The sequence below is a fragment of the Larus michahellis genome, chromosome 29 (genome assembly GCF_964199755.1).
Source record: "Larus michahellis chromosome 29, bLarMic1.1, whole genome shotgun sequence".
NCBI lineage: Eukaryota > Metazoa > Chordata > Aves > Charadriiformes > Laridae > Larus > Larus michahellis.
The window spans coordinates 520,705-544,148 of record NC_133924.1 but is presented as its reverse complement, the minus strand read 5'-3'; the positions used below and the strand labels follow the sequence as shown (position 1 = coordinate 544,148).

The 23,444-nt window shown below is 59.2% G+C and overlaps 5 protein-coding genes across 8 annotated transcripts; all 5 read left to right on the top strand.

Annotated features, from left to right (window-relative positions):
• Positions 1 to 40: 40 nt before the first annotated feature.
• On the top strand, positions 41 to 2,952 carry LOC141735199 (butyrophilin subfamily 2 member A2-like). The gene is made up of 5 exons (XM_074567813.1): positions 41 to 52; positions 415 to 435; positions 809 to 829; positions 1,070 to 1,102; positions 1,599 to 2,952. The coding sequence occupies exons 2-5, from the start codon at positions 432 to 434 to the stop codon at positions 2,279 to 2,281; spliced, it is 741 nt and encodes a 246-aa protein (XP_074423914.1). The 5' UTR covers positions 41 to 52; positions 415 to 431; the 3' UTR covers positions 2,282 to 2,952.
• Positions 2,953 to 3,809: 857 nt separating this feature from the next.
• On the top strand, positions 3,810 to 10,039 carry LOC141735112 (butyrophilin subfamily 3 member A2-like). 4 transcript variants are annotated; one of them, XR_012584640.1, is made up of 7 exons: positions 3,810 to 5,486; positions 5,794 to 5,878; positions 6,358 to 6,705; positions 7,430 to 7,711; positions 8,347 to 8,451; positions 8,750 to 9,240; positions 9,615 to 10,039. XR_012584640.1 is itself a non-coding variant. In XM_074567562.1 (6 exons), the coding sequence occupies exons 1-6, from the start codon at positions 3,828 to 3,830 to the stop codon at positions 8,992 to 8,994; spliced, it is 2,724 nt and encodes a 907-aa protein (XP_074423663.1). In that variant the 5' UTR covers positions 3,810 to 3,827; the 3' UTR covers positions 8,995 to 9,359. The 4 variants fall into 4 exon arrangements, 3 of the variants coding, with proteins under 3 accessions (XP_074423663.1, XP_074423665.1, XP_074423666.1); XM_074567562.1 differs by lacking the exon at positions 9,615 to 10,039 and having other exon boundaries at positions 8,750 to 9,359; XM_074567565.1 differs by lacking the exon at positions 9,615 to 10,039 and having other exon boundaries at positions 5,362 to 5,878; positions 8,750 to 9,359.
• A 351-nt stretch (positions 10,040 to 10,390) lies between these two features.
• LOC141735198 (butyrophilin subfamily 2 member A2-like) lies at positions 10,391 to 13,483 on the top strand. The gene is made up of 6 exons (XM_074567812.1): positions 10,391 to 10,398; positions 10,772 to 10,792; positions 11,155 to 11,175; positions 11,549 to 11,569; positions 11,810 to 11,842; positions 12,339 to 13,483. Exons 3-6 carry the CDS (start codon positions 11,172 to 11,174, stop codon positions 13,019 to 13,021), a joined length of 741 nt encoding a protein of 246 aa, XP_074423913.1. The 5' UTR covers positions 10,391 to 10,398; positions 10,772 to 10,792; positions 11,155 to 11,171; the 3' UTR covers positions 13,022 to 13,483.
• A 3,121-nt stretch (positions 13,484 to 16,604) lies between these two features.
• Positions 16,605 to 20,922, top strand: LOC141735174 (butyrophilin subfamily 3 member A2-like). The gene is made up of 7 exons (XM_074567760.1): positions 16,605 to 16,668; positions 16,976 to 17,060; positions 17,541 to 17,888; positions 18,613 to 18,894; positions 19,537 to 19,641; positions 19,940 to 20,430; positions 20,793 to 20,922. Exons 2-6 carry the CDS (start codon positions 16,988 to 16,990, stop codon positions 20,182 to 20,184), a joined length of 1,053 nt encoding a protein of 350 aa, XP_074423861.1. The 5' UTR covers positions 16,605 to 16,668; positions 16,976 to 16,987; the 3' UTR covers positions 20,185 to 20,430; positions 20,793 to 20,922.
• On the top strand, positions 20,453 to 22,444 carry LOC141735100 (butyrophilin subfamily 2 member A2-like). The gene is made up of 4 exons (XM_074567545.1): positions 20,453 to 20,474; positions 20,793 to 20,813; positions 21,056 to 21,088; positions 21,583 to 22,444. Exons 1-4 carry the CDS (start codon positions 20,453 to 20,455, stop codon positions 22,257 to 22,259), a joined length of 753 nt encoding a protein of 250 aa, XP_074423646.1. The 3' UTR covers positions 22,260 to 22,444.
• Positions 22,445 to 23,444: the final 1,000 nt, after the last annotated feature.

Below are 23,444 nucleotides of genomic sequence, written 5' to 3'. Positions count from 1 at the left end.
ATCACTCATCGCTTCTTTTTTTCCTTTCCAGGTGAAAAAGCTGCAGCACTGGGTGAGTCTCCGTGATCTCCTCTTGGCTCGGTGTCCTCTCCCGGGTGCTCTGTGCTCGGCCCTTTCCCCCCTTTGCCCGTCCGTTCCATCCCTCCATCCCTTGGATCCGCAGAAACCCCAAGGGGATGTGCCTGGGAGGGTGGGCAGCTGGGGGACACCAGCCCAGGGATGGACCCTCTCCCCTGCCCAGACCCACTGGCCACCATCCATGGGACATAACCAGGCTGGAGGGAGCCCCCCCGGGAGCCAAGGGCTCTTTTCCCCCTCCCCAAACAGAAGGGCTCTGCCAACTCCTGCGGGTGCAGTTGTGGGATGAGAAGCTGTCCCCTCTCATCACTGATTGACTTTCTTTATCCTTTCCAGAGGAACGAGACGCGGCAATGCGTGAGTCTCCGTGATCTCCTCTTGGCTCCGTGTCCTCTCCCGGGTGCTCTGTGCTAGGCCCTATCCCCCTTTGCCTGGCCCCTCCATCCCTCCATCCCCTGGGGGTGGGGAAACTCCAACGGGATGTGCCTGGGAGGGTGGGCAGCTGGGGGACACCAGCCCAGGGATGGACCCTCTCCCTTGGCCAGACTCCCTGGGGACCGGCCGTGGGACATGACCTGGCTGGAGGGGGCCATTCACAGGGTTTTGTGGTCTTTTCCCACCCCCCAAACTCTCTGAGCTCTCCTCGAGCTCTGTGCGCTCCTAAAGGAGCAGCCATGGGATGAGAAGCCGTCCCCTCTCATCACTCATCGCTTCTTTTTTTCCATTCCAGAGGAACAAGCTGCACGGTTGGGTGAGTCTCCGTGATCTCCTTGTGGCTCGGTGTCCTCTCCCGGGTGATCTCTGCTCGGCCCTTTCCCGCTGTGTCCGTCCCCTCCATCCCTCCATCCCTTGGATCCCAACAAACCCCCAGGGGACGTGCCCGGGAGGGTGGGCGGCCGGGGGCACCGGCCCAGGGATGGACCCTCTCCCTTGCCCCAACTCCCTGGGGACCGGCCGTGGGACGTGACCTTGCTCTTGTCCCTCCTTGTAGCGTGGAGAAAGTTCCTGCTTCCTGAAAATCCAGGTAATTGCGTATTTTACTGTATTTTTATGGGTGGTTCTCCTCCCTTTCCCTCTGCGGGAGGTGTAACTGGGTGGCCAGTGAAGGCACTGGGTGGCCACTGAAGGGGGACTGGCCATCCCGGGTCGTGTTGGTGTCTCAGACCCCCCAGACCATGGCACTGGGCTGTATCTCGCCCCGTTTTCTTGCAATTTCGTCCCATTCTGAGTCACCCCCTTGGGCCCCAGAGGAGCCACCACCCCCTGAGACCCCGTGCGCTGCCCAGCCCAGCCCCTGCCTCCCCGTCCTGCTCCTCCCTGCGCGGGCTGCAGCCCCACCGGTGCCTCTTCCCACGGGACCGAGCTCGGCCGTGGCCGTGCTGGGGCCGGCCCCGCGGTGGGGATGGAGAGGAGGAAGGAGATGCCCAGTCTCCTGCCCTGGGGGCCAGGTCCTGTCCCCGAGGGGGTGAAACCTGCCCGGGACTGAGCTCTGATGCTGCGGCTCCTCCTGTCCCCTGCAGATGTGGTGACCCTGGATCCAAACACGGCTCATTCCCAACTCGTCCTGTCGGACGATCAGAGGCGCGTGAGGTGGCAAAGAGAAGAGCGGGACCTGCCCGACATCCCGGAGAGATTTACCTATTATTTCTGCGTTTTTGGCCAGGAGGGGTTCCGGGAGGGGAGACACTGCTGGGAGGTGGAGGTGGAGGTGGAGGTGGAGGTGGGAGGTGACTCGTGGTGGGCTGTTGGGGTGGCCAAGGAGTCTGTGGAGAGGAAGAGGTTCTCGGACTGGAGCCCTGAAGGAGGGGTCTGGGCAGTGCAGCACTGCTATGGGCAGTTCATGTCTCTCACCTCTCCTCCCACCTTCCTTCCCCAGTCCCCGCTCCCCAGCAGGATCTGGGTCTGTCTGGACTGCGCCCGGGGGCTGGTGACTTTCCTCGATGCCGACACCGGGGTCGAGATCTTCACGTTCCCACCAGCCTCGTTCAAAGGGGAGACCCTGCGCCCCTGGTTTTGGGTAGAAACAGAGAAAACCCAGCTGTGCCTGAGGGGCAGCGTCCCCCAGACCCTCATCCCCCCTTCCCTCCCCTCCCCGGCCACCGGCAGCCCCTGCCCTTCTCCGGAGACTCCCCACGCTCCTCTCCTGGATCCCGCGGGAGACGTCCATCCCTGTGCCCCAGCCCAGGGAGCAGAGGGGGAGTGAGGGGCAGGGGACGGAGGGGGGTCGCTGCGGGGTGTCGTGTCCCCTCCGGGAGGCTGTGAGCGGCTGGGGGGGGGTGTCATCCTTTTGGCTTTGATGGAGGGAATTTTCCTTCGGCTCTGGGTTGCCTTTTTGGATTTAGCGGGCGAGAACACGACGTCGGGACGCGGCCGAGAGACGTTTCCGTCCGTCAGTCGAGGGCTTTTTTCTTTTTTTTCGCCTTCCCCGTCGCAGCCCAGCGGGAGCGCGGCCGGGAGAAGGCGCCCAAAAGGGATATTCCGCCCCACGGGCGTCCCGTTGGGGATAGAAACGGGGGGTCGCTGCCGGGGGTGGGGTGGGGGGGCCGGGACCCGCCGTCGCCGCTGGGGACGGGCCGGGCAACCAGCGCTCGGGTGGGGAGGGCAACTCAGCGTCGGGTCGCTTTATCCCGTACATTATTTTACAATAAATATCGGTCTTTTCCTCGCCCATTGCTCCTCTATTCGATTGCCTGCCCCCCAACCCGCGAGGGTCTTTTTCCCGCCCCTTTTCTCCCTCTTCTCCCCTCCCCCCCCCCACCCCACAACGCGGGGGGATGGGCAACGGCGTGGGAGCCGCTGCCTGGTCCTACATTACTGACGTAAGGTTAAAACCACCCCACCACCCCCCCGGGGGGAGTCCAAGGGGGCCAGGATCCCCTGGGAACCACTTGGAAACCCTTGGGGACCCCCGTTGGAACACCATGGGACCCTTTGGAAACCCCTGGACCCCTTGGGAACCCTGGAGACCCCTTGGAACCCCTTGCAACCCCTTGGAGACCCCTTGGAAACCCTTGGGGACCCCCTTGTGACGCCTTGGAACCCCTTGGGACCCCTTGGAAACCCTTGGGACCCACCTGGAGACCCTCTTGGAAACCCTTGGGGACCCTCTTGGGAACCCTGGAGACCCCTTGGAACCCCTTGGGACCCCTTGGGACCCCCTTGGAACCCCTTGGGACCCCTTGGAAACCCTGGAGACCCTCTTGGAAACCCTTGGGGACCCCCTTGTGACCCCTTGGAACCGCTTGGGACCCCTTGGAAACCCTTGGGGACCCCCTTGGAACCCTGGAGACCCCTTGGAACCCCTTGGGACCCCTTGGAAACCCTTGGGGACCCCTCGGAACCCCTTGGGCGTTGGTGGGAGCGTTGATGTGCCGGAGGGTGGGATGGATGGATCTACGGAGGGATCCGGAGGTGTCGGATGGATGGGTCCAAGGCGTTGGTGGGAGCGTTGACGTGCCGGAGGGTGGGATGGATCTAGGGAGGGATCCGGAGGTGTCGGATGGATGGGCCCAAGGCGTTGGTGGGAGCGTTGATGTGCCGGAGGGTGGGATGGATGGATCTACAGAGGGATCTGGAGCTGTCGGATGGATGAGTCCAAGGCGTTGGTGGGAGCGTTGATGTGCCGGAGGGTGGGATGGATGGATCTATGGAGGGATCCAGAGCTGTTGGATGGATGGGACCAAGGCGTTGGTGGGAGCGTTGACGTGCCGGAGGGTGGGATGGATGGATCTACGGAGGGATCCGGTTAGATGGATGGGCCCAAGGCGTTGGTGGGAGCGTTGATGTGCCGGAGGGTGGGATGGATGGATCTACGGAGGGATCCAGAGCTGTCGGATGGATGGGCCCAAGGCGTTGGTGGGAGGTTGCCCAAGGCCAAGTGCCGGGTCCTGCCCATGGGTCACACCAACCCCATGGACGCTGGGGGCTGGGGGAGGAGCGGCTGGAGCCCTCCCCGGCAGAAAAGGACCTGGGGGTGTTGGTCGAGAGATGGACGAATGCGCGCCCAGGTGGCCGAGGTGGCCACCAGCGTCCCGGCCTGTCTCAAGACCGGCGTGGCCAGCAGCACCGGGGCCGCGACCGTCCCCCCGTCCTGGGCACTGGGGAGGTTCCACCACTTTTCTTCTTCTTTTCCTGCTTTTTTTCTTCTTTTTCCCACTTTTCTTCTTCTTTTCCTGCTTTTCTTCTTCTTTTTCCCACTATCCTTCTTCTTCTTTTCCTGCTTTTCTTCTTCTTTTTCCCACTTTTCTTCTTCTTTTCCTACTTTTCATCTACTTTTTCCCACTTTTCCTCTTGTTTTCCTACTTTTCTTCTTCTTTTTTCCACTTTTCTTCTTCTTTTCCTACTTTTCTTCTTCTTTTCCTGCTTTTCTTCCTCTTTTTTCCACTTTTCTTCTTCTTTTTCCTACTTTTTTCTTCTTTTCCTGCGTTTCTTCTTCTTTTCCCCACTTTTCTCCTTCTTTTCCTACTTTCCTTCTTCTTTTTTCCACTTTTCTTCTTCGTTTCCACTATTCTTCTTCTCGTTCCTACTTTTCTTCTTCTCTTTCCACTTTTCTTCTTCTTTTTCCCACTTTTCTTCTTTTTTTTTCCACTGTTGTTCTTCTTTTCCTACTTTTCTCCTTCTTTTTCCACTTTTCTTCTTTTTCCAATTTTCTTCTTCTTTTTCCCACTTTTCTTCTTCTTTTCCTACTTTTCTCTTTCTTTTTCCCACTTTTCTTCTTCTTTTCCTGCTTTTCTTCTTCTTTTCCCACTTTTCTTCTTCTTTTTCCCACTTTTCTTCTTCTTTTCCTACTTTTCTTCTTCTTTTTCCCACTTTTCTTCTTCTTTTCCTGCTTTTCTTCTTCTTTTCCTGCTTTTCTTCTTCTTTTTCCCACTATCCTTCTTCTTCTTTTCCTGCTTTTCTTCTTCTTTTTCCCACTTTTCTTCTTCTTTTCCTACTTTTCATCTACTTTTTCCCACTTTTCCTCTTGTTTTCCTACTTTTCTTCTTCTTTTTTCCACTTTTCTTCTTCTTTTCCTACTTTTCTTCTTCTTTTCCTGCTTTTCTTCCTCTTTTTTCCACTTTTCTTCTTCTTTTTCCTACTCTTCTTCTTCTTTTCCTACTTTTCTCCTTCTTTTTCCCACTTTTCTTCTTTTTCCCACTTTTCTTGTTCTTTTTCCTACTTTTCTTCTTCTTTTTTCCACTTTTCTCTTTCTTTTCCTACTTTTCTTCTTCTTTTTCCCACTTTTCTTCTTCTTTTCCCACTTTTCTTCTTCTTTTTCCTACTTTCATTCTTCTTCTTTTTCCCCTGGCCTCGGGGGCGGGGTGGAGCCTGGAGTCACTCCAAAGCCCATAATCCTGTTCCTGGAAAACCGCACAAAGCTTGGAGGTGTTGGGAGTTACCAGGTGCCTCCTGCAGATGGTACCCGTCCGGTGAGTGAATTTCCTTTCCGCAGGGCATTAAGAATCTCTAATTAATTTAAAGTCTCGTATGAGGGGTTCAGAAGAAACCCAGGGGGGAGGGGGGCAGTGGGGCAGAGCAGGGGCTGCAGCGGGAGCCGCGGCGTGGGCCCGTCCTGCCCTCGACCGACGGTTCCTCCCGACGGCAGGGTGCGGGGGGTTTGGTGGGATTTCTGGAGCCTCCCTGGGGGCGGGTGCAGCCCTTCTTCCCCATCCCCTCCCCGGCGGCTGTAACGCCCCCTTGCCCTCCCTCTGCCTCCCTTCCCACCCTCTTCTCCAGCTGCGCCCGCAGATGGGGTTCCCCGCCAGCCCCAGGGGCCTCCTGAGTTATTTCCTGACTCTCCACGTGCTCCGCCTGGGATCAGGTAGGGATCCTGCAGGGCTGGGGGCGCTGAGCCCGCTGCGGGGGGCAGATGTGGGGCAGGGGAGGTGCCGTGGGGCAGGAGGAGCTGAGCCCAGAGCTCGGCCGCGGATGGGTTTCACTTTCACTTTGGCTCTTGATGCCACCCCCACGTCCCTTGCCCTGGGACACCTTCAGTCCCGTCCCGCAGTGCTCCCCTAAAGCGTTTGTCCCTTCTCCCAGGGCTGGCCGGGCTGGGGGCTATTTTCGGGGTTGGGGGTGACTTTCTGGAGCAGTTCCCACTCCCAGGGAACCTCCTTCTCCTTGGAGTCCTCCCACTCCCTCTCCAGTGTCTCCAGGCTCTTTGGAGCACGGGGTGGGGGCAAAGAGACACCCGCGGGATGGAGCGGGCACCGCTCACGCCACGCTCGCCCCTTGCCATGCAACGCCCCGAATTAACGTGGGCGCAATCTCCGTCTCTCTGTGTCCTTCTCCGTCCCCAAGCTGAGTTCAGAGTGGTGGGACCAGACCGACCTCTCCTTGCCACCGTGGGGCAGGACGTCGTGCTGCCGTGTCACTTGTCCCCACGCGCGGACGCTCGGAGCTTGGAGATCAGGTGGATCCGGCACCAGTTCTCTGAAATCGTGCATCTCTACCGAAATGGAGAGGACCTGTATGGGGCAAAGATGAAGGAATACACTGGAAGGACAGAGTTGGTCAGAGATGGTCTCTCCGGTGGGACCCTGGACTTGCGACTCGCTGGGGTGAGACCCTCTGATGATGGCCAGTATGTCTGCACCGTGCAGGATGCTACCACTTATGAAGAAGCCATGGTGGAGCTGGAGGTGGCAGGTTTGTGGGTGGTGCGGTGTTTCCTGGGGGTGGTTCAGGTGTCCCTGGGTTGGTGTGTCCCTCCCAGACCTCTGTCCCATCCTCACATCCATCCATCCAATGCCAAAGGCCAATAGACCTTGACAGAGGGCGGGTTGAAGGGGACCCTTCCCATCCGTGCCTGCCCAGGAAGGAGCACAGACATGGTGCTGGAGGTGTTTTTGGGGGCAGAGTGGCACAAACGAGGTGGCTTTGTGTCTCTGTGGTGTCCTCGAGGTGTTGTGAGGGCAGAGGGGAGAAGCTGCTGAGCAGCTGCTTGGGCTCAGGGCCTGGGCTGCCAAGCGAGCCCAGGATGGGAGCTACCGCTGTGCCTGGCGTTGGGAAGAGCCCTCTTCCCAGGTGCCACCAGCTGGATCCTTGCTTTGCCTTTGCCGTTTGTGCCGGAGGAGACCTGGCGCCTCGTCTGGAAGCCTCAGGGCTTCTTGGACAAGGCCGGGAGAGGGCAGAGACCTTGCTCGGCCTCTGGGTCCTCCTCTGCCGGGCTGTTTTATGGGCGATGTGGGGTCATTGGGCATCAATGCTCTCCGGTTCCTGCACACGTTGGGGTGGTTTGGGTGGTGTGAGGAGCACGTGCGTGGTCCCACAGCCCCCTCGGGACAATGGGATGTGTCTGGTACGGGGTTGGGTCTTTGCCTTTGAGCCGAGTCCATCCCTAACTCAGCCCAACGGCGGGCTCTTCCCCCAGCCATGGGCTCCGTCCCTCTCATCTCTCTGGAGGCTCACCAGGACGGAGGCATCCGGGTGGTGTGTGGATCGGCCGGCTGGTACCCACAACCGGAGGTGCTGTGGAAGGCTGCCAACGGGCAGCGTCTGCCCTCGGTCTCCCAGAGACGTTCCTCTGACGAGAGGGGCCTGTTTGAGATCCAAGATGTCGTCGTGGTGAGCGGGAAGGGCGATGGGAACTTGTCGTGCGTGGTGAGGAACAGCCGCCTGGAGCAGGAGCAGGCGTCGTCCCTGCACATCTCAGGTGCAGGATGGCAGCGGGGCTGGGGTTGGCTGCGCTTGAGTGGGGAGCGGTTTGATCTAGGGGGGCTGGAGAAACGTGCGGGGGGTGGGGGAATGGGAGGGGGTGCACCCGCAGGTGAGCTTTAGCACAGGAGATAACCTGAGCCTGGCGGGCTTCAGGGGAGCATTGGGATGTCTGTGCGCTGGAGAGGACGATGTCCCCTTGAGCCCGGGGCTCCCAGCACAAGGCTTTAGGAGTGGGGTGGTGTAATCCCAGCCCAGAGCCGGCACCGCGCAGCCCCTCGCTCATTCCCCACCATTGGGATGGGATAGAGAATGGGAAGAGTAACGGGTTTTGTCCCAGCTGTTTGCGTCCCCCAAGCCCACTCGCTGGTGGGGTGGTGTGAGGAGCAGACCATTCCTCGACTGCCCAGCGACACCCAAAACCATCAGTGCGCTCCCATCGCTGCTTCTCATCCCAAATCCAAAACATCCCATCCCTCAATAGCTGCAAGCGATGACGTCCACTTGTTCATTCCGTCCCAGGCAAAACCCTGACGATGAGTTAGAACTTGGAGTTTTTCTTTCTCCCTTTCGTTTTCCTCCTACACAGGAGTGCAAAGTGAGCCCTTTTCCTGCTGTGTTTTTGTTTCTCAGCTCCCTTTTTCCACAACGCCCGTCCTTGGATGGCAGCTCTGGGTGTCTTCCTCGTGCTTTCAGTGGCATCATTTAGTCTCAATGTTTATCTCTGGCGAAGGAAAGGTGAGTTTGTCACGGGGGGGATGGAATGGAGGGGATCGGGGTGGAGCAAGGCTGAGCCCTGGCCCATGGACGTACGTAGAAGGGGATGACAGTCGTGTCAAAAGGTGTTTTGCCTTCATTAAAGAAGCTCTTTGGGCACAGGAAGGATGGGGACAAGGACCCGGGGTGTGGGTGGGAGGCCAGGGAGCGTGGCCAGAGCACCTGGCTGGTGGGACGGTGCAAGAGTCCCTGGTGAGATGTTAGCGCCGATGAAGCAGCTGCTCTCCTGACCTCCTCTTCCTCTGCCTTTGCTTTGCAGTGGGGCTGTCCAGAACGCTGGGTGAGTCCTTCTGGCCCCTGCCACCAGCGAAGCCTCCTGAGAAAGGAGCCCCCTGGGAGGGACGTGGCTCTGGGTGTCTCGTGATCGCCCTGTGGTCGTTGGTCTGGGTTGATGGAGCCCAGAAGGGGAGTGGAGAGCACTGGGGCTGGGAACGGGGCCCAGGAGGTGACCTAAGTCATGGGGAGAAGTGGGGACCCGTCATCAGTCAGCTTAAATCAGGCTGAGCCTTAAATCTCTGCTCAAGTCAGGCTTCAATGCAGGGTGCCCGGGAGGGGTGGCTGGGGGAGAAGGGAGGCAGGGAACCTGCTCTGGGACCCACACGGTCTTTTCCCACTCCCCAAACACAAGGAGTTTGGGGTCTCGCCAGCTCTGCCTGCTCCTGCAGGAACAGCCATGGGATGAGAAGCCGTCCCCTCTCATCACTCATTAATTTGATTTTTGCTTTCCAGGGAATCGAGATGCAGAACTAGGTGAGTCTCCAGGAGCTCTGTCATGGCTCGGTGTCCTCTCCCGGGTGCTCTGTGCTCAGCCCTTTCCCCCTTTGCCCGTCCCCTCCATCCCTCCATCCCCTGGGGGTGGGGAAACTCCAACGGGATGTGCCTGGGAGGGTGGGCAGCTGGGGGACACCAGCCCAGGGATGGACCCTCTCCCTTGGCCAGACTCCCTGGGGACCGGCCGTGGGACATGACCTGGCTGGAGGGGGCCATTCACAGGGTTTTGTGGTCTTTTCCCACTCCCCAAACTCTCTGAGCTCTCCTCGAGCTCTGTGTGCTCCTGTAGGAGCAGCCATGGGATGAGAAGCCGTCCCCTCTCATCACTCATCGCTTCTTTTTTTCCATTCCAGAGGAACAAGCTGCACTGTTGGGTGAGTCTCCGTGATCTCCTCTTGCCTTGGTGTCCTCTCCCGGGTGCTCTGTGCTCGGCCCTTTCCCCCTTTGCCCGTCCCCTCCATCCCTCCATCCCCTGGGTGTGGGGAAACCCCAAGGGGATGTGCCTGGGAGGGTGGGCAGCTGGGGGACACCAGCCCAGGGTTGGACCCTCTCCCCTGTCCAGACCCACTGGCCACCATCCATGGGACATAACCAGGCTGAAGGGAGCCCCCCGGGAGCCAAGGGCTCTTTTCCCCCTCCCCAAACAGAAGGGCTCTGCCTTCTCCTGTAGGAGCAGCCATGGGATGAGAAGCTGTCCCCTCTCATCACTGATTGACTTTCTTTATCCTTTCCAGGGGAACGAGACACAGCACTGAGTGAGTCTCCATGATCTCCTCTTGGCTCGGTGTCCTCTCCCGGGTGCTCTGTGCTCGGCCCTGTCCCCCCGTGCCCGTCCCCTCCATCCCTCCATCCCCTGGGGGCAGGGAAACCCCAAGGGGATGTGCCTGGGAGGGTGGGCAGCTGGGGGACACCAGCCCAGGGATGGACCCTCTCCCCTGCCCAGACCCACTGGCCACCATCCATGGGACAGAACCAGGCTGGAGGGAGCCCCCCTGGGAGCCAAGGGCTCTTTTCCCCCTCCCCAAACAGAAGGGCTCTGCCAAGTCCTGCGGGTGCAGTTGTGGGATGAGAAGCTGTCCCCTCTCATCACTGATTGACTTTCTTTATCCTTTCCAGGGGAACGAGACACAGCACTGAGTGAGTCTCCATGATCTCCTCTTGGCTCGGTGTCCTCTCCCGGGTGCTCTGTGCTCGGCCCTATCCCCCTTTGCCCGTCCCCTCCATCCCTCCATCCCCTGGCTCCACAGAAACCCCAAGGGGATGTGCCTGGGAGGGTGGGCAGCTGGGGGACACCAGCCCAGGGATGGACCCTCTCCCTTGGCCAGACTCCCTGGGGACCGGCCGTGGGGCATGACCTGGCTGGAGATGGACATTCACAGGGTGTGGGAGTCTTTTCCCACTCCCCAAACTCTCTGAGCTCTCCTCGAGCTCTGTGCGCTCCTGTAGGAGCAGCCATGGGATGAGAAGCCGTCCCCTCTCATCACTCATCGCTTCTTTTTTTCCTTTCCAGGTGAAAAAGCTGCAGCACTGGGTGAGTCTCCGTGATCTCCTCTTGGCTCGGTGTCCTCTCCCGGGTGCTCTGTGCTCGGCCCTTTCCCCCCTTTGCCCGTCCGTTCCATCCCTCCATCCCTTGGATCCGCAGAAACCCCAAGGGGATGTGCCTGGGAGGGTGGGCAGCTGGGGGACACCAGCCCAGGGATGGACCCTCTCCCCTGCCCAGACCCACTGGCCACCATCCATGGGACATAACCAGGCTGGAGGGAGCCCCCCCGGGAGCCAAGGGCTCTTTTCCCCCTCCCCAAACAGAAGGGCTCTGCCAACTCCTGCGGGTGCAGTTGTGGGATGAGAAGCTGTCCCCTCTCATCACTGATTGACTTTCTTTATCCTTTCCAGAGGAACGAGACGCGGCAATGCGTGAGTCTCCGTGATCTCCTCTTGGCTCCGTGTCCTCTCCCGGGTGCTCTGTGCTAGGCCCTATCCCCCTTTGCCTGGCCCCTCCATCCCTCCATCCCCTGGGGGTGGGGAAACTCCAACGGGATGTGCCTGGGAGGGTGGGCAGCTGGGGGACACCAGCCCAGGGATGGACCCTCTCCCTTGGCCAGACTCCCTGGGGACCGGCCGTGGGACATGACCTGGCTGGAGGGGGCCATTCACAGGGTTTTGTGGTCTTTTCCCACCCCCCAAACTCTCTGAGCTCTCCTCGAGCTCTGTGCGCTCCTGTAGGAGCAGCCATGGGATGAGAAGCCGTCCCCTCTCATCACTCATCGCTTCTTTTTTTCCATTCCAGAGGAACAAGCTGCACGGTTGGGTGAGTCTCCGTGATCTCCTTGTGGCTCGGTGTCCTCTCCCGGGTGATCTCTGCTCGGCCCTTTCCCGCTGTGTCCGTCCCCTCCATCCCTCCATCCCTTGGATCCCAACAAACCCCCAGGGGACGTGCCCGGGAGGGTGGGCGGCCGGGGGCACCGGCCCAGGGATGGACCCTCTCCCTTGCCCCAACTCCCTGGGGACCGGCCGTGGGACGTGACCTTGCTCTTGTCCCTCCTTGTAGCGTGGAGAAAGTTCCTGCTTCCTGAAAATCCAGGTAATTGCGTATTTTACTGTATTTTTATGGGTGGTTCTCCTCCCTTTCCCTCTGCGGGAGGTGTAACTGGGTGGCCAGTGAAGGCACTGGGTGGCCACTGAAGGGGGACTGGCCATCCCGGGTCGTGTTGGTGTCTCAGACCCCCCAGACCATGGCACTGGGCTGTATCTCGCCCCGTTTTCTTGCAATTTCGTCCCATTCTGAGTCACCCCCTTGGGCCCCAGAGGAGCCACCGCCCCCTGAGACCCCGTGCGCTGCCCAGCCCAGCCCCTGCCTCCCCGTCCTGCTCCTCCCTGCGCGGGCTGCAGCCCCACCGGTGCCTCTTCCCACGGGACCGAGCTCGGCCGTGGCCGTGCTGGGGCCGGCCCCGCGGTGGGGATGGAGAGGAGGAAGGAGATGCCCAGTCTCCTGCCCTGGGGGCCAGGTCCTGTCCCTGAGGGGGTGAAACCTGCCCGGGACTGAGCTCTGATGCTGCGGCTCCTCCTGTCCCCTGCAGATGTGGTGACCCTGGATCCAAACACGGCTCATTCCCAACTCGTCCTGTCGGACGATCAGAGGCGCGTGAGGTGGCAAAGAGAAGAGCGGGACCTGCCCGACATCCCGGAGAGATTTACCTATTATTTCTGCGTTTTTGGCCAGGAGGGGTTCCGGGAGGGGAGACACTGCTGGGAGGTGGAGGTGGAGGTGGAGGTGGAGGTGGGAGGTGACTCGTGGTGGGCTGTTGGGGTGGCCAAGGAGTCTGTGGAGAGGAAGAGGTTCTCGGACTGGAGCCCTGAAGGAGGGGTCTGGGCAGTGCAGCACTGCTATGGGCAGTTCATGTCTCTCACCTCTCCTCCCACCTTCCTTCCCCAGTCCCCGCTCCCCAGCAGGATCTGGGTCTGTCTGGACTGCGCCCGGGGGCTGGTGACTTTCCTCGATGCCGACACCGGGGTCGAGATCTTCACGTTCCCACCAGCCTCGTTCAAAGGGGAGACCCTGCGCCCCTGGTTTTGGGTAGAAACAGAGAAAACCCAGCTGTGCCTGAGGGGCAGCGTCCCCCAGACCCTCATCCCCCCTTCCCTCCCGTCCCCAGCCGCCGGCAGCCCCTGCCCTTCTCCGGAGACTCCCCGCGCTCCTCTCCTGGATCCCGCGGGAGACGTCCATCCCTGTGCCCCAGCCCAGGGAGCAGAGGGGGAGTGAGGGGCAGGGGACGGAGGGGGGTCGCTGCGGGGTGTCGTGTCCCCTCCGGGAGGCTGTGAGCGGCTGGGGGGGGGTGTCATCCTTTTGGCTTTGATGGAGGGAATTTTCCTTCGGCTCTGGGTTGCCTTTTTGGATTTAGCGGGCGAGAACACGACGTCGGGACGCGGCCGAGAGACGTTTCCGTCCGTCAGTCGAGGGCTTTTTTCTTTTTTTTCGCCTTCCCCGTCGCAGCCCAGCGGGAGCGCGGCCGGGAGAAGGCGCCCAAAAGGGATATTCCGCCCCACGGGCGTCCCGTTGGGGATAGAAACGGGGGGTCACTGCCGGGGGTGCGGTGGGGGGGCCGGGACCCGCTGTCGCCGCTGGGGACGGGCCGGGCAACCAGCGCTCGGGTGGGGAGGGCAACTCGGCGTTGGGTCGCTTTATCCCGTACGTTATTTTACAATAAATATCGGTCTTTTCCTCGCCCGTTGCTCCTCTATTTGACCGCCTGCCCCCCAACCCGTGAGGGTCTTTTTCCCGCCCCTTTTCTCCCTCTTCTCCCCTCCCCCCCCCCCACCCCCCAACGCGGGGGGACGGGCAACGGCGTGTGAGCCGCTGCCTGGTCCTACATTACTGACGTACGGTTAAAACCACCCCACCACCCCCCCGGGGGGAGTCCAAGGGGGCCAGGATCCCCTGGGAACCACTTGGAAACACTTGGGGACCCCCGTTGGAACACCATGGGACCCTTTGGAAACCCCTGGACCCCTTGGGAACCCTGGAGACCCCTTGGAACCCCTTGGAGACCCCTTGGATACCCTTGGGGACCCCCTTGTGACCCCTTGGAACCCCTTGGGACCCCTTGGAAACCCTTGGGACCCACCTGGAGACCCTCTTGGAAACCCTTGGGGACCCTCTTGGGAACCCTGGAGACCCCTTGGAACCCCTTGGGACCCCTTGGGACCCCCTTGGAACCCCTTGGGACCCCTTGGAAACCCTGGAGACCCTCTTGGAAACCCTTGGGGACCCCCTTGTGACACCTTGGAACCCCTTGGGACCCCTTGGAAACCCTTGGGACCCCTTGGGGACCCTTTGGACGCCCCTGGGACCCCTCAGAACCCCTTGGGACCCCTCGGAACCCCTTGGGACCCCTTGGAAACCCTTGGGGACCCCCTTGGAACCCCTTGGGACCCCCCTGGAACCCCTTGGAAACCCTTGGGGACGCCCTTGGGAACCCTGGAGACCCCTTGGAACCCCTTGGGACCCCTTGGAAACCCTTGGGGACCCCTCGGAACCCCTTGGGCGTTGGTGGGAGCGTTGATGTGCCGGAGGGTGGGATGGATGGATCTACGGAGGGATCCGGAGATGTTGGAGGGATGGGCCCAAGGCGTTGGTGGGAGCATTGATGTGCCGGAGGGTGGGATGGATGGATCTATGGAGGGATTCAGAGCTGTTGGATGGATGGGCCCAAGGCGTTGGTGGGAGCGTTGACGTGCCGGTGGGTGGGATGGATGGATCTATGGAGGGATCCGGTTAGATGGATGGGCCCAAGGCGTTGGTGGGAGCGTTGACGTGCCGGAGGGTGGGATGGATGGATCTATGGAGGGATTCAGAGCTGTTGGATGGATGGGACCAAGGCGTTGGTGGGAGCATTGATGTGCCGGAGGGTGGGATGGATGGATCTATGGAGGGATCCGGTTAGATGGATGGGCCCAAGGCGTTGGTGGGAGCGTTGACGTGCCGGAGGGTGGGATGGATGGATCTACGGAGGGATCCGGAGCTGTCGGATGGATGGGCCCAAGGCGTTGGTGGGAGGTTGCCCAAGGCCAAGTGCCGGGTCCTGCCCATGGGTCACACCAACCCCATGGACGCCGGGGGCTGGGGGAGGAGCGGCTGGAGCCCTCCCCGGCAGAAAAGGACCTGGGGGTGTTGGTCGAGAGATGGACGAATGCGCGCCCAGGTGGCCGAGGTGGCCACCAGCGTCCCGGCCTGTCTCAAGACCGGCGTGGCCAGCAGCACCGGGGCCGCGACCGTCCCCCCGTCCTGGGCACTGGGGAGGTTCCACCACTTTTCTTCTTCTTTTCCTACTTTTCTTCTTCTTTTTCCCACTTTTCTTCTTCTTTTCCTGCTTTTCTTCTTCTTTTTCCCACTATCCTTCTTCTTCTTTTCCTACTTTTCTTCTACTTTTTCCCACTTTTCCTCTTCTTTTTCCCACTTTTCTTCTTCTTTTTTCCACTTTTCTTCTTCTTTTCCTACTTTTCTTCTTCTTTTCCTACTTTTCTTCTTCTTTTTCCCACTTTTCTTCTTCTTTTCCTGCTTTTCTTCTTCTTTTTCCCACTATCCTTCTTCTTCTTTTCCTACTTTTCTTCTACTTTTTCCCACTTTTCCTCTTCTTTTTCCCACTTTTCTTCTTCTTTTTTCCACTTTTCTTCTTCTTTTCCTACTTTTCTTCTTCTTTTCCTGCTTTTCTTCCTCTTTTTTCCACTTTTCTTCTTCTTTTTCCTAGTTTTTTCTTCTTTTCCTGTGTTTCTTCTTCTTTTCCCCACTTTTCTCCTTCTTTTCCTAGTTTCCTTCTTCTTTTTTCCACTTTTCTTCTTCTTTTTTCCACTTTTCTTCTTCTCATTCCTACTTTTCTTCTTCTCTTTCCACTTTTCTTCTTCTTTTTCCCACTTTTCTTCTTTTTTTTCCACTGTTGTTCTTCTTTTCCTACTTTTCTTCTTCTTTTTCCTACTTTTCTTCTTCTTTTCCTGCTTTTCTTCCTCTTTTTTCCACTTTTCTTCTTCTTTTTCCTTCTTTTCTTCTTCTTTTCCTACTTTTCTTCTTCTTTTCCTGCTTTTCTTCCTCTTTTTTCCACTTTTCTTCTTCTTTTTCCTTCTTTTCTTCTTCTTTTCCTGTTTTCCTTCTTCTTTTTTCCACTTTTCTTCTTCTTTTTTCCACTTTTCTTCTTCTCGTTCCTACTTTTCTTCTTCTCTTTCCACTTCTCTTCTTCTTTTTCCCACTTTTCTTCTTTTTTTTTCCACTGTTCTTCTTCGTTTCCTACTTTTCTCCTTCTTTTTCCACTTTTCTTCTTTTTCCTACTTTTCTTCTTCTTTTTTCCATTTTCTTCTTCTTTTTTCCACATTTCTTCTTCTTGTTCCTACCTTTCTTATTCTTTTCCTGCTTTTCTTCTTCTTTTTCCCACTTTTCTTCTTTTTTTTCCACTTTTCTTCTTCTTTTCCTGCTTTTCTTCTTCTTTTTCCTACTTTTCTTCTTCTCTTTTCACTTTTCTTCTTCTTTTTCCCACTTTTCTTCTTTTATTTCCACTGTTGTTCTTTTCCTACTTTTCAACTTCTTTTTCCACTTTTCTTCTTTTTCCTACTTTTCTCCTTCTTTTTCCTACTTTTCTTCTTCTTTTCCTACTTTTCTCCTTCTTTTTCCTACTTTTCTTCTTTTTCCTATTTTTCTTCTTCCTTTTCCTGCTTTTCTTCTTCTTTTTTCCACTTTTCTCTTTCTTTTCCCACTTTTCTTCTTCTTTTTCCTACTTTCATTCTTCTTCTTTTTCCCCTGGCCTCGGGGGCGGGGTGGAGCCTGGAGTCACTCCAAAGCCCATAATCCTGTTCCTGGAAAACCGCACAAAGCTTGGAGGTGTTGGGAGTTACCAGGTGCCTCCTGCAGATGGTACCCGTCCGGTGAGTGAATTTCCTTTCCGCAGGGCATTAAGAATCTCTAATTAATTTAAAGTCTCGTATGAGGGGTTCAGAAGAAACCCAGGGGGGAGGGGGGCAGTGGGGCAGAGCAGGGGCTGCAGCGGGAGCCGCGGCGTGGGCCCGTCCTGCCCTCGACCGACGGTTCCTCCCGACGGCAGGGTGCGGGGGGTTTGGTGGGATTTCTGGAGCCTCCCTGGGGGCGGGTGCAGCCCTTCTTCCCCATCCCCTCCCCGGCGGCTCTAACGCCCCCTTGCCCTCCCTCTGCCTCCCTTCCCACCCTCTTCTCCAGCTGCGCCCGCAGATGGGGTTCCCCGCCAGCCCCAGGGGCCTCCTGAGTTATTTCCTGACTCTCCACGTGCTCCGCCTGGGATCAGGTAGGGATCCTGCAGGGCTGGGGGCGCTGAGCCCGCTGCGGGGGGCAGATGTGGGGCAGGGGAGGTGCCGTGGGGCAGGAGGAGCTGAGCCCAGAGCTCGGCCGCGGATGGGTTTCACTTTCACTTTGGCTCTTGATGCCACCCCCACGTCCCTTGCCCTGGGACACCTTCAGTCCCGTCCCGCAGTGCTCCCCTAAAGCGTTTGTCCCTTCTCCCAGGGCTGGCCGGGCTGGGGGCTATTTTCGGGGGTGGGGGTGACTTTCTGGAGCAGGTTCCCACTCCCAGGGAACCTCCTTCTCCTTGGAGTCCTCCCACTCCCTCTCCAGTTTCTCCAGGCTCTTTGGAGCACGGGGTGGGGGAACAGCGACACCCGCGGGATGGAGCGGGCACCGCTCACGCCACGCTCGCCCCTTGCCATGCAACGCCCCGAATTAACGTGGGCGCAATCTCCGTCTCTCTGTGTCCTTCTCCGTCCCCAAGCTGAGTTCAGAGTGGTGGGACCAGACCGACCTCTCCTGGCCACCGTGGGGCAGGACGTCGTGCTGCCGTGTCACTTGTCCCCACGCGCGGACGCTCGGAGCTTGGAGATCAGGTGGATCCGGTACCGGTTCTCTGAAATCGTGCATCTCTACCGAAATGGAGAGGACCTGTATGGGGCACAGATGAGGGAATACATTGGAAGGACAGAGTTGGTCAGAGATGGTCTCTCCGGTGGGACCCTGGACTTGCGACTCGCTGGGGTGAGACCCTCTGATGATGGCCAGTATGTCTGCACCGTGCAGGATGCTACCACTTATGAAGAAGCCATGGTGGAGCTGGAGGTGGCAGGTTTGTGGGTGGTGCGGTGTTTCCTGGGGGTGGTTCAGGTGTCCCTGGGTTGGTGTGTCCCTCCCAGACCTCTGTCCCATCCTCACATCCATCCATCCAATGCCAAAGGCCAATAGACCTTGACAGAGGGCGGGTTGAAGGGGACCCTTCCCATCCGTGCCTGCCCAGGAAGGAGCACAGACATGGTGCTGGAGGTGTTTTTGGGGGCAGAGTGGCACAAACGAGGTGGCTTTGTGTCTCTGTGGTGTCCTCGAGGTGTTGTGAGGGCAGAGGGGAGAAGCTGCTGAGCAGCTGCTTGGGCTCAGGGCCTGGGCTGCCAAGCGAGCCCAGGATGGGAGCTACCGCTGTGCCTGGCGTTGGGAAGAGCCCTCTTCCCAGGTGCCACCAGCTGGATCCTTGCTTTGCCTTTGCCGTTGGTGCCGGAGGAGACCTGGCGCCTCGTCTGGAAGCCTCAGGGCTTCTTGGACAAGGCCGGGAGAGGGCAGAGACCTTGCTCGGCCTCTGGGTCCTCCTCTGCCGGGCTGTTTTATGGGCGATGTGGGGTCATTGGGCATCAATGCTCTCCGGTTCCTGCACACGTTGGGGTGGTTTGGGTAGTGTGAGGAGCACGTGCGTGGTCCCACAGCCCCCTCGGGACAATGGGATGTGTCTGGTACGGGGTTGGGTCTTTGCCTTTGAGCCGAGTCCATCCCTAACTCAGCCCAACGGCGGGCTCTTCCCCCAGCCATGGGCTCCGTCCCTCTCCTCTCTCTGGAAGCTCACCAGGATGGAGGCATCCGGGTGGTGTGTGGATCGGCCGGCTGGTACCCACAACCGCAGGTGCTGTGGAAGGCTGCCAACGGGCAGCGTCTGCCCTCGGTCTCCCAGAGACGTTCCTCTGACGAGAGGGGCCTGTTTGAGATCCAAGATGTCGTCGTGGTGAGCGGGAAGGGCGATGGGAACTTGTCGTGCGTGGTGAGGAACAGCCGCCTGGAGCAGGAGCAGGCGTCGTCCCTGCACATCTCAGGTGCAGGATGGCAGCGGGGCTGGGGTTGGCTGTGCTTGGGGGGGGGGGGGACGGTTTGATCTCGGGGGGCTGGAGAAACATGCGGGGGGTGGGGGAATGGGAGGGGGTGCACCCGCAGGTGAGCTTTAGCGCAGGAGATAACCTGAGCCTGGCAGGCTTCAGGGGAGCATTGGGATGGCCGTGGGCTGGAGAGGACGATGTCCCCTTGAGTCCGGGGCTCCCAGCACAAGGCTTTAGGAGTGGGGTGGTGTAATCCCAGCCCAGAGCCGGCACCGCGCAGCCCCTCGCTCATTCCCCACCGTTGGGATGGGATAGAGAATGGGAAGAGTAACGGGTTTTGTCCCAACTGTTTGCGCCCCCCGCCAAGCCCACTCGCTGGTGGGGCGGTGTGAGGAGCAGACCATTCCTCAACTGCCCAGCGACACCCAAAACCATCAGTGCCCTCCCATCGCTGCTCCTCATCCCAAATCCAAAACATCCCGTCCCTCAATAGCTGCAAGCGATGACGTCCACTTGTTCATTCCGTCCCAGGCAAAACCCTGACGATGAGTTAGAACTTGGAGTTTTTCTTTCTCCCTTTCGTTTTCCTCCTACACAGGAGTGCAAAGTGAGCCCTTTTCCTGCTGTGTTTTTGTTTCTCAGCTCCCTTTTTCCACAACGCCCGTCACTGGATGGCAGCTCTGGGTGTCTTCCTCGTGCTTTCAGTGGCGTCATTTGGTCTCAATGTTCGTCTCTGGCGAAGGAAAGGTGAGTTTGTCACGGGGGGGATGGAATGGAGGGGATCGGGGTGGAGCGAGGCCGAGCCCTGGCCCATGGACGTACGTAGAAGGGGATGACAGTCGTGTCAAAAGGTGTTTTGCCTTCATTAAAGAAGCTCTTTGGGCACAGGAAGGATGGGGACAAGGACCCGGGGCGTGGGTGGGAGGCCAGGGAGCGTGGCCAGAGCACCTGGCTGGTGGGACGGTGCAAGAGTCCCTGGTGAGATGTTAGCGCCGATGAAGCAGCTGCTCTCCTGACCTCCTCTTCCTCTGCCTTTGCTTTGCAGTGGGGCTGTCCAGAACGCTGGGTGAGTCCTTCTGGCCCCTGCCACCAGCGAAGCCTCCTGAGAAAGGAGCCCCCTGGGAGGGACGTGGCTCTGGGTGTCTCGTGATCGCCCTGTGGTCGTTGGTCTGGGTTGATGGAGCCCAGAAGGGGACTGGAGAGCACTGGGGCTGGGAACGGGGCCCAGGAGGTGACCTAAGTCATGGGGAGAAGTGGGGACCCGTCATCAGTCAGCTTAAATCAGGCTGAGCCTTAAATCTCTGCTCAAGTCAGGCTTCAATGCAGGGTGCCTGGGAGGGGTGGCTGGGGGAGCAGGGAGGCAGGGAACCTGCTCTGGGACCCACACGGTCTTTTCCCACTCCCCAAACACAAGGAGTTTGGGGTCTCGCCAGCTCTGCCTGCTGCTGCAGGAACAGCCATGGGATGAGAAGCCGTCCCCTCTCATCACTCATTGATTTGATTTTTGCTTTCCAGGGAATCGAGATGCAGCACTAGGTGAGTCTCCAGGAGCTCTGTCATGGCTCGGTGTCCTCTCCCGGGTACTCTGTGCTCGGCCCTGTCACCCTTTGCCCGTCCCCCTCATCCCTCCATCCCCTGGGTGTGGGGAAACCCCAAGGGGATGTGCCTGGGAGGGTGGGCAGCTGGGGGACACCAGCCCAGGGATGGACCCTCTCCCCTGCCCAGACCCACTGGCCACCATCCGTGGGACATAACCAGGCTGGAGAGAGCCCCCCCGGGAGCCAAGGGGTCTTTTCCCCCTCCCCAAACAGAAGGGCTCTGCCAACTCCTGCGGGTGCAGTTGTGGGATGAGAAGCTGTCCCCTCTCATCACTGATTGACTTTCTTTATCCTTTCCAGGGGAACGAGACACAGCACTGAGTGAGTCTCCGTGATCTCCTCTTGGCTCGGTGTCCTCTCCCGGGCGCTCTCTGCTCGGCCCTTTCCCGCTGTGTCTGTCCCCTCCATCCCCTCCATCCCCTGGATCCGAGCAAACCCCCAGGGGATGTGCCTGGGAGGGTGGGCGGCCGGGGGACACCGGCCCAGGGATGGACCCTCTCCCCTGCCCCGACTCCCTGGGGACCGGCCGTGGGACGTGACCTTGCTCTTGTCCCTCCTTGTAGCGTGGAGAAAGTTCCTGCTTCCTGAAAATCCAGGTAATTGCGTATTTTATTGTATTTTACGGGTGGTTCTCCTCCCTTTCCCTCTGCGGGAGGTGTAAGTGGGTGGCCAGTGAAGGCACTGGGTGGCCACTGAAGGGGGACTGGCCATCCCAGGTCGTGTTGGTGTCTCAGACCCCCAGACCATGGCACTGGGCTGTATCTCGCCCCGTTTTCTTGCCGTTCCACCCCATTCTGAGTTACCCCCTTGGGCCCCAGAGGAGCCACCACCCCCTGAGACCCCGTGCGCTGCCCAGCCCAGCCCCTGCCTCCCCGTCCTGCTCCTCCCCGCGCGGGCTGCAGCCCCACCGGTGCCTCTTCCCACGGGACCGAGCTCGGCCGTGGCCGTGCTGGGGCCGGCCCCGCGGTGGGCATGGAGAGGAGGAAGGAGATGCCCAGTCTCCTGCCCCGCGGGGCAGGTCCTGTCCCTGAGGGGGTGAAACCTGCCCGGGACTGAGCTCTGATGCTGCGGCTCCTCCTGTCCCCTGCAGACGTGGTGACCCTGGATCCAAACACGGCTCATTCCCAACTCGTCCTGTCGGACGATCGGAGGCGCGTGAGGTGGCAAAGCGAAGAGCGGGACCTGCCCGACGTCCCAGAGAGATTTACCAATTGGTTCTGCGTTTTGGGCCAGGAGAGGTTCCAGGAGGGGAGACACTGCTGGGAGGTGGAGGTGGAGGTGGAGGTGGGAGGTGACTCGTGGTGGGGTGTTGGGGTGGCCAAGGAGACTGTGGAGAGGAAGAGGTTCTCGGACTTGAGCCCTGAAGGAGGGATCTGGGCAGTGCAGCACTGCTATGGGCAGTTCACGTCTCTCACCTCTCCTCTCACCCTCCTCCCCCATTCCCTGCTTTCCAGCAGGATCTGGGTCTGTCTGGACTGCGCCCGGGGGCTGGTGACTTTCCTCCATGCCGACACCGGGGTCGAGATCTTCACGTTCCCACCAGCCTCGTTCAAAGGGGAGACCCTGCGCCCCTGGTTTTGGGTAGGAACAGAGAAAACCCAGCTGTGCCTGAGGGGCAGCGTCCCCCAGACCCTCATCCCCCCTTCCCTCCCCTCCCCGGCCACCGGCAGCCCCTGCCCTTCTCCGGAGACTCCCCGCGCTCCTCTCCTGGATCCCGCGGGAGACGTCCATCCCTGTGCCCCAGCCCAGGGAGCAGAGGGGGAGTGAGGGGCAGGGGACGGGGGCTGTCTCGCACGCTGTGTGGCCTCACAAACACCAGTTTTTGGCTGGGTCGCATTTTGGGGACGTTTTCTGGGTGCTGAGCCGTGGGTTTGGGCTCTTCTTCCACTTACACGCAGCGTGTCCTGCTCTGGCACAGCAGGGTTGGTGTCAATAAAGATTTGTTGGTGAACACGGAGCCTGGCTGTGATGGTTCCTGGGGGTTTTTGTCCTGGTTCCTTGCTGCCCGCCAAGAGGATTTGCAGGCACCCACCAGTCTCCGTGCTGGGGAGTCCCCAGTGGGGCATGAGCCTTGTCCCCGGGGTGCCCCACTTCTGGGAGCATCCTCCTAAACCACGTCATCCTTTACTGCAGAGAAGGGGTTTCCGCACCCAGTTCCCTTCCCAGTTGGGCGTTGGGTGAAGGCGGCAGCGGCTCGTTGCTTATTTGGGGGATTTTGGCTCTGTGCGCGAAAGCGTCTTTGTCCCAGAGCGGCTTCAGGTGCAGCAGAAGAGGAAACTTCTGGACGTGGGAGGCGTTTTCCAAGCTGGGCTTGTTTCAGACGGATATTTCACAATATTGATGGCTGCTGCTGCTCCGGGGTTGGGCGTTGAACTGGGGACGGGCACCCCGCTGCCCCTCCCCAGGGCTGGGTACCGTCCCCAGGCCCCCCAGAGTTGGGTATGACCCCCCTCAGCAGCCCCGTACCCACCCCCTGCTATGGCTACGGCCCCCCACCCCCAATATTTTGAGTATGGATGAGGGTGGGACATTGGGGACAGCAGGGGACACGTCCTCCCAGGGGATGTGAGGTCCCCAAGTTGACAGGGCAGAGGGACAGGGCACAGCTGAGGTGTCCTGACACTTGAAGCCCCCCCCAAACCCTTCTTGTCCGCGTCTCCCTCGCTCCCCACAAGCTCCTTGCTCTTGTAGGGCTGCAGGGACACTGCTGGGCTCCTCCACCATCTCCAAAAATCACGACGAAGCTCGGTTTAACCTGCTCGCACCCAAATGTCCATCTTTTCATGGTTTCCTTTTTTTTTTTTCCTTTTTTTTCTTTTTTTGGATTCCTAAGGCTGATGGGCTGCCGCGTTTTACTCCCCAACAGACAAATGTCCTGAAAGAACTCAAAAAACCTCCAGAGAGAGAGAGAGAGCGGAACCGGTGCGGGTGAACCACCATCATGGTGTGGTC

Coding starts and splice junctions, on each gene's coding strand:
- LOC141735199 (XM_074567813.1), top strand. Junction 830..1,069: donor GGAACAAGCTGCACGGTTGG/GTGAGTCTCCGT, acceptor CCCTCCTTGTAG/CGTGGAGAAAGTTCCTGCTT. Junction 1,103..1,598: donor CCTGCTTCCTGAAAATCCAG/GTAATTGCGTAT, acceptor TGTCCCCTGCAG/ATGTGGTGACCCTGGATCCA.
- LOC141735112 (XM_074567562.1), top strand. CDS start 3,828: ATGGATGGGCCCAAGGCGTTGGTGGGAGCGTTGATGTGCCGGAGGGTG. Junction 5,879..6,357: donor CGTGCTCCGCCTGGGATCAG/GTAGGGATCCTG, acceptor TCCGTCCCCAAG/CTGAGTTCAGAGTGGTGGGA. Junction 7,712..8,346: donor GTCGTCCCTGCACATCTCAG/GTGCAGGATGGC, acceptor TTTGTTTCTCAG/CTCCCTTTTTCCACAACGCC.
- LOC141735198 (XM_074567812.1), top strand. Junction 11,570..11,809: donor GGAACAAGCTGCACGGTTGG/GTGAGTCTCCGT, acceptor CCCTCCTTGTAG/CGTGGAGAAAGTTCCTGCTT. Junction 11,843..12,338: donor CCTGCTTCCTGAAAATCCAG/GTAATTGCGTAT, acceptor TGTCCCCTGCAG/ATGTGGTGACCCTGGATCCA.
- LOC141735174 (XM_074567760.1), top strand. CDS start 16,988: ATGGGGTTCCCCGCCAGCCCCAGGGGCCTCCTGAGTTATTTCCTGACT. Junction 17,061..17,540: donor CGTGCTCCGCCTGGGATCAG/GTAGGGATCCTG, acceptor TCCGTCCCCAAG/CTGAGTTCAGAGTGGTGGGA. Junction 19,642..19,939: donor TCGTCTCTGGCGAAGGAAAG/GTGAGTTTGTCA, acceptor TTTGCTTTGCAG/TGGGGCTGTCCAGAACGCTG.
- LOC141735100 (XM_074567545.1), top strand. CDS start 20,453: ATGGCTCGGTGTCCTCTCCCGG. Junction 20,475..20,792: donor GGCTCGGTGTCCTCTCCCGG/GTACTCTGTGCT, acceptor TATCCTTTCCAG/GGGAACGAGACACAGCACTG. Junction 21,089..21,582: donor CCTGCTTCCTGAAAATCCAG/GTAATTGCGTAT, acceptor TGTCCCCTGCAG/ACGTGGTGACCCTGGATCCA.